Here is an 11,848-nt window from a genome sequence, read left to right as displayed (position 1 = left end):
TGGCAACGCTTGTAAACAGCCTGTTTCGTTTTCTAACCCATTCTCAAAGTTTAAAATGTAAGCTCAAATGTTAGGTGATGTATGCTTCTGTTTAATCTGTATGGTTACTTTGTACTTTTGGCCTGGCTTTATCCAGAGATTATGATGTTTCACTTTGCCAAGTCCCAGAATAGCGCTATCTATCAAATGATGTAAAGTTTTTTTGTTAAAATATGATATTCTGAACTTGCTCAGTTCGCTTCTAGATTGGTTCATTGTTAAGATATGTTGGTTTCTTCGTGGTACAAGTTCGATAAAGATTTCTGATGATTTCGTATTTCGTATTATTAACTGTTCCACCAGCAACAGTCTCATTGAATTCTTCTTTTTATTTGTTGTTTGGGAAAATCAATTTGTTCCAAGATACCAAATTTAAATCAAGTAGAGCAATTCAAATTTGCGGGTGAATGTACAGGGGCGACCAAATTATTATGCAAAACAAACCGAACCAAACCGAATCTCTCAAAGATTTAATCTCTGCCCTCTGGTCGCGTCTCCAGATCAAAGATATCAAAGGTAAGGTATCTAACATCCAAGACTAGCGAGACATAGGATTTATTAATTAGTCATTGACATTGACTTCAAGGGACTATAGTCACGTGATGGACCGAATGTTTTACCCCTACCCTTAGGGGTCGTTCACATATTACGTAATCAATATTTTGGCAATTTTTACCCCCCCCCCCTCCGTACTTGTACTTGTACTTGAAAAGGTCTCCTCCTAGTCGTTGGAGTGGCCTGCACCACATAGTAACTCCTTTCTCCGGTGTATTAGACCTCTCCAGTGAACCCTGTCTGTAGCTTGTTGTTCTGCATCTTCTATCGTGATGTTATCGACACCTGTGAAGATTGCTGCATCCTCCCGGACACATGACAACCAGTTTTTCCTAGGTCTACCTCTCGACCTTTTACCATGCTTTGGGATCCAGTGCAGAAGATAGTTGGGTATTCTTTCTTCTGGCATCCTCACCACATGGCCAAACCATCGGAGTCTAGCTGCTCGTACGAAAGTATCAACAGGGGCGATGTTAGCCCGCTTAAGTACATCAGCATTAGATACATGATAAAACCATTTTATTTTCAGGATTCTCCTCAGACATCTATGATGGAACACCTCAAATCTTTTCATCTGCGTCTGTGTGGTATTCCATACCTCACTTCCATAAAGCAGTATAGTGAGAACAGCCGCTTTGTAAATCCTGATTTTAGTTGGAGTCTTGATGTTGCGACTGTACCATATACTGCTGAGCTGATAGAATGCCCCAGAGGCCTTTTGAATTCGAGCTGACAGTTCTTTGTCAATTGTTCCATTCGCACTGATGATTGCACCCAAGTAAGTGAAATTGCTGACCTGCTGTATTGGGAGACCTTCCACATTGATGTCCATAGTGTCGTCTTTAGAATACGGCCTCTGCGATGCACTTTTGCTGACAACCATGCTCTGTGTTTTGCCAGCATTAATCTTCAGACCCGCATAGGCACTGTATTTGCAGAGAAGGTCAGTGGTTTCCTGCAGCCCCTCTTTTGAGTTATCTAACATGGCCATGTCATCAGCGTAATCAGTGTCCAAAAGATGTTTCTCTTCTACCCCGGGGGCTGGCAGCTGCAATAAAGCCCCTTTGCTAATGACCTTGTTCAGTTCCATAAGGTATGCCGAAAAATTCAAACAAAAGTTGAAGACTGGTGGTCCCTGTATATCACCTTGCCCAGTACCCGAGTTGACATCAAACCAACCAGTGACCTCTCCATTGACCCTAACAGCACTAACTGTGTGAGTGAAGAACGCCTTCATAATTCTAATGTACTTGTCAGGTAAGCCGTAGTGCTGCATACTTCTCCAAATGAACTGCCTGTCAATTGAATCAAAAGCTGCTTTGAAATCAACAAAATTAATATACAGAGGGATATTATACTCAATGCATTGGTGTATAATACAGCGGAGTGAATAAACCTGGTCAATACATGAGCGATTCTGTCTAAAACCACTTTGATTCTCCCGGAGGAATTTTTCCATGCCATTGCTAAGTCTCCGCAGGAGTATCATCTGCAGGAGCTTCGAGGCTGTAGATCTTAATGTAATGCCTCTGTTGTTAGCGCAATGAGAGGTGTCACCTTTCTTCCCACACTTTCTTGAACAACACAACTAGTTGATCGACCAACCCATCCTGTCCATACTTAAGTTGCTCGTTGGTGATACCATCCACTCCTGGACTTTTGTGATTCTTGAGTTTTTTGAGGGCATCAACAATCTCGTTTCTTGTAGGAGCTTCATCCGAGTCGGAAAGGTCGTCAAAACTGGGTTGCGGAGGGATGTTGTCTAGGTCAGAAATATTGGCCTCTTGCGGGGGAGGGTTCAATAGCCTAGAGAAGTGCTCTTTCCACCTTTCTTTCTGGGCATGTGGGTCGGCAATCAACTGGCCAGATACGTCTCTAACTGCAGTTGACTGCTTCTTCTTCTTTCCAGATATGACATTGATCTTCTGCCATACCTCACGTTGCTGACCTTTTCTAGCAGCTTCTTCCAAGTCATTGGCCATTCTACGTGCCCAGTTGTTATCGTCCACCTTGCTACTTTTTTTAAAGAGCTTATTCAATCTAGAATACTCTGATCTGTTAGCGTTTGAATTAGGGTCTTTACGCTTAAATTCCTTACGGTTCTTCAATAATTCTTTTGTCTTCTGAGATTGGTGCCTGTCCTTCTTTTTTCGAGGTCTTTGCCCAAGGATTTCTATGGAAACTTGTTGGACAGTTGTCTTGAAGTTGTCCCACATTGATTCCAGGTCAACCTCAGGTTCCAAACAGTCAAATTTGTTTCTCAGAACAATATTGTATTCGGAAACAAGTGAATGATCACGCAGATGCTCAATAGCAGGAATCTCAAGCTTACGTTCCTGCTTCTTTTTCACTGACATAAGCTTCATTCTCAGTCGTGCTCTTACCAAATAGTGATCAGACCCAATGTCAGCCCCCCTACAAACTTTTACATTTAGCAAAGAGCCTCCAAACTTCTTACTGATACAGATGTGGTCTATTTGGTTTACAGTACGACCATCAGGTGATCTCCACGTACCTTTATGTATATCCTTTTGCTGAAACATAGTGCCACCGATGGTAAGTTGGTGGGCAATGCAAAAGTCCAACAATCGGGTACCATTGTCATTTGATGAGCTGTGAAGCGAATGTCCACCAATGACACCTGACATAGAACTGCAGTCCGATGTGACCTTAGCATTAAGATCACCGAGCAGTAATTTTAAATCATGTCGGGGTAGCTCATCGAATGCACTTGACAACTGCTGGTAGAATTCATCCTTATCATTATCTGAAGCCCCCTCAGTTGGCGCATATGCCACAACAACAGAGATGTTCAGGTGTTGACTATGCAGCCTTGCACTCAACAAACGGTCAGATATTGGTAGATAGGAAATTAATGAATTTTTAGTCCTCTTTGAAAGGGTAAGACCGACACCTCGCCTTCTAATACCGTCCGTCCTCCCTGAATAAATAAGTAAGGAGCCATTATCCAGTAGCTCTGATCCTGTACCAGGCATATGGGTCTCAGTTATACCCAGCAAGTCCAACTTATACTCAGAGATATTCTCTGATAGCTGGAACAACTGACTTGAACTACTTGTCAGAGATAATACATTCCATATCCCAAATGTAAGACCTGTTTTAGAATAATTCGCTGGCCCCCCTCCGTAATCAACCCTAATCAAGACCGAACCCCCCCCCCCCCTATATTACGTAATCAAGGTTTGACCCCCGACCCCCCCCCCCCCCCCCCCCCCCCCGTAATCAATATTGTGTAATTTTGTCGTTGATTTAATTTTATTACTATTAATAAAACAAATATTTTAATAAAACAAATATTTGTTTTTACGGCACAATCAAACAATATCAATAATAAATAAATCAGGGGAGGTTTGAAGAGGTTTCAAGTGCCGAAGGCCACTGCTTATCTTTAGGATTTGAGAGTGACCTGTGCTTGAAACCCCATCAACCATTTACTACGTCAATATACTTTAACTTATTATACAAATATAGAAAAATATAATAATCTAAAATTACTTATTGGTTTAGTTTGGTGACACAGGAGAGCCCAGTTGAGTTTTAGTTTAGGTTTAGGTTTTAAATCATAGTTTAAAAGGTTAGCCATGTTTCATGGCTGAGAGAGATATCATGTGTGCAGAGCCGTACCGGATGTAGAATTTGAGATATAATATAGATTAGTTACCATGTTAGGGACATCTCGATTTTGGAGGGATAGCAAGTGCTTTTTAAGGTTAGATTTAACAATACCTGACGAGGCTGATAAGTCTGAATTCTTGGAAGAACCCGGGATTATTATCCCATCTTCATTAGCATCACATATTTCGAATACATACGGGCTGAGGTCATTCCAAATTTTCGTAGAGGTGTACAAAAAGTTCTGTTGGGAGATATCTAACCTCAGTACTGATTTAATTTTATTACTGATTTAATTTTATTACTGATTTAATTTTAAAACTATCTATTACATGTTCATGTTAAGCCATTTATTTATTAAAAGCTATCACAACGGATTAATGAATGAAATAATCGCAAAGCACTTACTAAACGAAAATTGGTTTAAAAAACGAAAATGTTGATTACATAAGTAACGAAAATTGTCCAATTGGTATTTCGAAAATCGGTAAAAAATTAAAATTTTGATTACGTAATCAACGACAACCCCCCCCCCCCCCCCCCGTAATCAACCGTAAGCATTTGAAAACCCCCCCCCCCCCCCCCTCGGCTGATTACGTAATATGTGAACGACCCCTTAGCCATGCTGCAAAAACCATGCAATAATAATATATATAATTATAATACCTGGAACGTGGAAATGGTACATCCGTGCAGCCACCATATGACTGGAACTATTTTGTGTTTTAGCGAGAGAGAGGTAATGCGTCAGGTATAAGTAACAAGACTACTGTTACTAGTATTACTGTAGTATTACTATTAGTAAGTGTACTGCGTTATTATTATTAATGATTATAATTATTATTATAATAATTATTATAATTGTTATTCGTTCACATATTACGTAATCAGCCGAGGGGGGAGGGGGGGGTTCGAAATGATTACGCTAGTGTAATTTTGATACAATAGCTATGTGTAAAACTGATTACGGAGGGGGGGGGGGGGTAAAAAAAGTGATTACATAATATATTATGTATTATGTGAATTGTGAACGAGAAAATCTAGGGACACCACATCATGATGAACATGTTCTATGTTCTAGCTGGTAAAATCAAGAACGCAACTTACTAGTTACTATGGTTACAATGGTGTGCTAATACAGATTATAGAATCGATGCAGCCCAGGGTTTTATTTGGCACAGATACCAAAATGATAAAAGTTCCGTAACTATTCCGTAATCTCTGTTAGTGTTACAGTTAACAAAGGAGTCTGTCTAAAAGTCTCCCTTATATCACTTATAAACTCGCTATATTGTCTGTGTCTAGTGTCCTTGTCTACATAATCCACTCTGGCTGTATATTCATTTAATTTGCTGTCTACATGATCGTTTGGTGACCAGTGTCATGTTCTAATTTTGAGGGCTCGCTATTTCGCTCTCCCAAAAGGTCTTTACGGTTTTGTATCCGATCAAAGTTTAAGTTTAACAACCATGAGTCATGACCCGGGAGGGGGGGGGGGGAAACGACTTTTGAGAATCATGGTAGTTCCCTCCGGAACTATAAAAAGGAACTATATAACTATAAAACTATGTATTTTTTTAAATAGCTGATCTACTGTCTACTGAGATATAAATTACGTTTATTATAAATATGATGTTATAAACCAGGCCGTGATTGTGCGCCAAAAAGTATTAGTTGCGTTGTCGTTAAAGTTACTGATTATTGTTATGCTTTATGCTTAAATGAATTCAATATGATTATGAGTCACATGAACGTGCGATCGAGAATCATCACGGACATCATGATCACCCACAAGTACAAATAAACACGTCACAAGCATAGCATGCATCCTATCAATGTAAATACAACACATATGACATTTGCTTTGAGCAATTAAAACCCGCTAATTTAAAACACAAAAAAAACCGGTAAATCGTATGATAGCCGCCTCATTGCGCTTCACTGTGCACCACTTCATTATTGACACAGGAAGAGCAGTGTTTTATAGTTGGCACGCGTATTTATTTTACTGCAGTGACTGCTGCTGCGTTGTGTTTTACTTATATAACGTTGACACTATTTGAGTTCGTGTGTCCTACCACGTAGAGTGAATTTATCAGTTGTATTTATTGGGTAGTTGATATTTATTGGGTAGTTGATAGTTGAAGCTGGTCTGGTGGGAAGAGATATCAACGCCATATTATAGTGACACTGGGGCCGATCCGGATCACTCAGCTTCAGATCCGTTGTTCAATCCCATACTGTAAGTGTGGAGCCTCCTTTTTATTTTGTTTTTCTGTCAGCTGTTCCTTCATCATCGTTACTTCAATAATAGTTGTAAACATAAAGACTAATTCCTTGAAAAACATAATGTTGTCGTGTAACTATACCACATGATAATAAATAGTATGATATAATATTTCTTAACTACACTGAACAAATATGCACATTAAATTAGTCTGCAAAACGGAAAACCCCACATTTTATCTTAATTTGCAGGTAATTAGTGTTATTGATAAATCGCACATATTTTCCCTATCACAGTTTATAATTAGAATTCATCCTCTCCACCAATATCATCTCATTTAATTGAATTTCCTGCGGTGCCATGTCATTTGAAACGCCATGTCATTTGCAACGCCATGTCATTTGAAACGCCATGTCATTTGAAACGCCATGTCATTTGAAATGTGTTGGAATAAAACATCGTTTAAGTCACGTTTCAAATTAAACTAATATAATTGTTTTGACTTATAACTGCTGGTTGAAACCCCCTAAGTTTGCTCCTAACTCCTTTGTAATTATTATAGTTCAGCTTCAACTAATTAACATTAAATACTTATATTCAATATCCTACTGGTGTGATGAATATAATAGCACTGGTTATACTTCAATTGAGTACTTCTAAGTTCTACAGGTAATTATATTTCTACAGTACTTCTATATCAGGTATAACAGCTAGAACTGCTATTGTGATTTGCAGGAATACATATAGGTAATTAATAAATAGCATTATCAACGAACATGTTCAATGTTGCCGAAACATCGACTAAATCAGATTACTTCCCAACTGATTGGAGACTCTCATTCGTGTGCCTTATCATCATTGTAAACTGTTAACGTGTGAACTATTCGTATTCTGGTGGCCACATTGTATCAAATATCCACTTTGTTTCACGTATTAACGTGATATATGAGCCCACACACGTATTATACACCTGTTCATCTAAATACAGTTGCCAGTTACTGTAATAATTGTACAGTCATCAGTTGCCGCTGTATTCAGCTCTATTAAATTAAGGAAAGTTATCTTGAACTACCGGGCACTTGTTGAGCAACAAGACTTCAACACCGTCCTCGTGTCGCCAAAACACGAGTCAGCTCAAAGACGCCTTATGATCACGTGACATCACGTGTTTTCAGCGCGCGGCGCTAACAGAACGTGCAACAACTTGTTGCAGCAATAATTAAAAGTGACGAAACTGACAACACTTGTAGTAGAGTTCCATTCTGATGTTTACCTCTGTATAATTCCTCCCCACACAGTGTACACGGTGTTTAAAGCCGTGTCACCTGACACCCAACACATAAGATCAGAATTCAGTGCTGGGTATTTAGTCGCCTCATTCCTCACACTTATAATGCGGAGGGAGAGATCGAGGGAGGGAGGGAGAGAGCCTATCTTTGTTCTGTATAAGTTGTATTCTCTGTAGTCTGCTCTCATTACCTTGATCTCTACTTCATGTGTTATTATCTAATTGTATTGTTTGGAACATATTGTTTCTCCTTAAATCTCAATTTGCAGTCTCATTGTATGAGCTGGTAATGTTAAGTGAATAAAATGAGCTCCGGAGCGCTTGTTTTTTTTTGTTCGATTCTTAATCCTTTCTTTTCGTTTAATTTTTGTAGCCTTGCAGTTCTCCATTCTTGCTTTTCTTTGATCATTAACATGCACAATTTGCACAGTATTTGAGCCAGGTATTTGAAAAGTGTGTTACAGCAGGTGTCAGTATGTATACAGTGTGGATCAGGTGTGCAGACTACTTTTATTTGTATCAGTTCAGTATAAACTCCCCACATTGAGCTTAATTCTTTCGTTCTCATCAAACCCCTTTATATATTTGATTACAATGCTGTACGTGAAAGCGTTTATGTAATTAACATGTTAGTCGCCTCAATGTCAACATTTGCTCTATGCCAACATTTGCTGCAAGTTCTAGTAATTTTTGAAGAACGAAATTCTAGCCCGAACGTTGGGTTGAATTGGTACTCTAGTAGCACATTTGAATGTAGTAAGAATTACGGGTTCCCCTTTTATCTTTCGCCCGCCGTTACAATTTGTGGAAGCTATAGTATCAGTCTCAAGGCTCTGTTCCAACTTTCAATATTCACTGACTCAGTATTCAGTATTCAGTATTCAGTATACTGACTCAGTATTCAGTATTCAGTATTCAGTATTCAGTATTCAGTACTCAGTATTCAGTATTCAGTATTCAGTATTCAGTATTCAGTATTCAGTATTCAGTATTCAGTATTCAGTATTCAGTATTCAGTATACTGACTCAGTATTCAGTATTCAGTATTCAGTATTCAGTATTCAGTATTCAGTATTCAGTATTCAGTATTCAGTACTCAGTATTCAGTATTCAGTATTCATTATTCAGTATTCAGTATACTGACTCAGTATTCAGTATACTGACTCAGTATTCAGTATTACTGAGTATAGTTGAGTATTAGTATTTAGTATTTAGTATACTGAATCAGTATTCAGTATTCAGTATTCAGTATACTGACTCAGTATTCATTATACTGACTCAGTATTCAGTATTACGGAGTATAGTTGAGTATTAGTATTTAGTACTTTAGTACTTCAGTAATTTAGTACTTCTCTGTCGAGATCACCCCATATAGTTACAGGTGTCGTGTAATTGTTTACATCATCATATATTGAATTACAATCTACAGTCCCTTCTTAACTTATTGATATAGGCTTATATACTCAGTGTAGCACACCCTTATTGTTAGAGATATGCACATTACACACTGTCTACTTTGGTACTGGACGTGTCTCAGTTTAGAAGTTGAAGTGACTGTCATGGTAATAAAGGTAATTGTGGTAGAGTGGTCAGTGGGTGACAAGTAAATTATTATTATCATATTTTGAATTGAAACTCTTCAATTCATATCGTGGAGTTCCCAATATTCTAAATAACAAGACCCCCCTTGCCCCCCCCCCCCCCGTACATTCCATGCTGTAGTGTACTGCTAGTATACCTACCTCATACCTGTGGTAAAGACCTCTCCCTCCGTACATTCCATGCTGTAGTGTCCTAGTCCCCCCTCCGTACATTCCATGCTGTAGTGTCCTAGTACCTGAAGTACACAGAGTTATGTAGATAATAAAACTGTGCCCAACCCCACGATGTTGAAATAATATGTTGTCATTATTACTGTTAACTCGTTCTGTCATTGTTAACTCGTTAACTTCGTGCTCTGCGATATCAGTAGTACCTTGGTATGGCTTACACCGACTGAAACTATATAGCACTGATCATGTCATTGTATATACAATGAGTGTACACTGCATACACTGTGTTATTATAGTACTATAGATGTACCTATACATGCTGAGTGTTATACCCATTGTTCAATGTTAGTTAGACACTGTAGGGTTATATATATATTATATATATCGGGGAACAGTGTCTACATTTTACATGTAGCCTGGTTTTAAATTAGGTTTATTTTTAGTATGGGTCGGGTAGTAGATCTGTAGGATCTGTTGATCTGACATTACTATGGTTACTGTTAGTTACCATATATTATGTAGTTACACTTCTACAGGTTACCATATTATAGTTATACTGCTGAGACAAGTTAGTTGATGCGTTTTAAATTGAGTTGATATTTAGGAAAGGTTTGGGAAGTGGAATGTTGGAGTTACATTATAACTGTTGTTAGTTACATTATAACTGTTGTTAGTTACTGTTTGTTAAGTTAATTACGTTGTCAAGAGTTAGGGTCAGCTGTGTTAAGGTTAAGTTTGAGGCTATGTTTAATGTTTAAACTATCGTAGTAATCTGTTGCAGGACGGGTTTAATTTTGTTACTTTTTATACGTGGTAATCTGCTTTATAGTCATGGTAATTAAGTTATTAAGTAATTGTGGAAATTAAATAATTGTACTGCGTCTAAGTATGTTTACACGATGTTCATTGTTCCTGTGTGCTCAATGATGATTTGTTAACGACTACCATTTGTGACAATTCTGCACCTCGTTTTACAACAGTAATTGTACTGCAGGAGCTGATGAGGCTATTTCCACCCCCAATTAGCGTGTGTATTGAGTTAATTACGCCTGTCTGTACTATATTTATACACACTCTACAGTCTACACTGTACACTCTTATTTTAAAGTATATTAACACTTATATCTTTCTTTTACTTCTGTGTTCGTTCCAGCTCTCAGTCAGTAGATACCTGTGTTGTGTCCATATCTTCCACTTTCACTGACTTTTAGCTTCCTGATACTACTGTGTCCAGAATTATATTACAATGCAGCTAATAAGTTTACAATATTTAGTATAAGTTTACTTTCATTAGTGTGGTCTCAGGCTGCAGAACTGCAGAACTGCAGACCACCGTGGTCTGCAGTTCTGCAGTCACTGTTATTCAGCTGAGCAATTAAACTAACTGGCTGTTGAGATATGCTTTTTAGTTTTTGTTGACGGACTATTATATCGTTAGTTTGTTCACACTTTGAAAGTTTTAATTTTCCTATCATTCTAGAGTGTCTCTGCTCACAGTTTCGCACTAATTACCTCCATAAAATCAAGTTAATGAAACTACTGTATAGAATCAAGTTTACTTAACTCTTAAATCATGTTTGTTAAACAATAAAATAAAGTTTACTAAACTGTACAGTGTACAAACAGGTTACTTACTTACTTACTTATTTGCTGTTTTAGCTGCGCTGCAGCAGGGCCATCAACTGAAATGACCACCCTTAACTAGCGAAACTAGCCAAACTTAATTAGCGAAACTGTAAATAGCCGTTGGTTTTCTGAAACTCCGACTGCTTCTTTTAATATCAAATTGTTCTGAGTGACATATTAATATTCTTTACATTATTAATTTTACGATATACTACTTTAAGGTTTTTACGTGTGACTATTATGATATATAATCCAATAGAAGTTCAACTGCATACACGGAGGGTAAAGCAATATTTCGAAATTAATCTCATTTATCATTAAATTTTATTTATTTTCTCGAAATCACTTTAAAAAGCCCGTTATTATGCAACAATATGTTGAATATGTAACTTCAGTTTTTTGTTCCTATTTTCTCCTTAAAACTTAACATCACTTATATAAATCTGTGACTCTTGACTCCTCTACCTGCAGATATAGTTTATCAATTAAAGTAATTGCGAACAGTTTGCAGACTATTATAGGAGTATAAGCCATGAGCTGTTGTCGCGTGACCGTTATTTGTGTAGGTTTTATACGGTTCAGTCGCTAGTTCAGTCGCCTTGGAAGTTTTACGTGTGTATAATAGCCGACGGTCCGTAGAATAACATACTATTTTCAACATTCAGTGCCAAAACACGTTAGAAATACGCACAAATATACAAATATACA

General features: G+C 37.8%; 1 protein-coding gene across 1 annotated transcript; it reads right to left on the bottom strand.

Annotated features, from left to right (window-relative positions):
* Nucleotides 1-2,147: 2,147 nt before the first annotated feature.
* Nucleotides 2,148-3,242, bottom strand: LOC134818726 (uncharacterized). The gene has a single exon (XM_063828371.1). The coding sequence runs from the start codon at nucleotides 3,240-3,242 to the stop codon at nucleotides 2,148-2,150; it is 1,095 nt and encodes a 364-aa protein (XP_063684441.1).
* Nucleotides 3,243-11,848: the final 8,606 nt, after the last annotated feature.

The sequence above is a fragment of the Bolinopsis microptera genome, chromosome 7, assembly GCF_026151205.1.
Source record: "Bolinopsis microptera isolate Bmic1 chromosome 7, MBARI_Bmic_1.0, whole genome shotgun sequence".
NCBI classification, from domain to species: domain Eukaryota; kingdom Metazoa; phylum Ctenophora; class Tentaculata; order Lobata; family Bolinopsidae; genus Bolinopsis; species Bolinopsis microptera.
The sequence above is the reverse complement of the archived record's forward strand: the minus strand, read 5'-3'. Positions and strand labels throughout refer to the sequence as shown.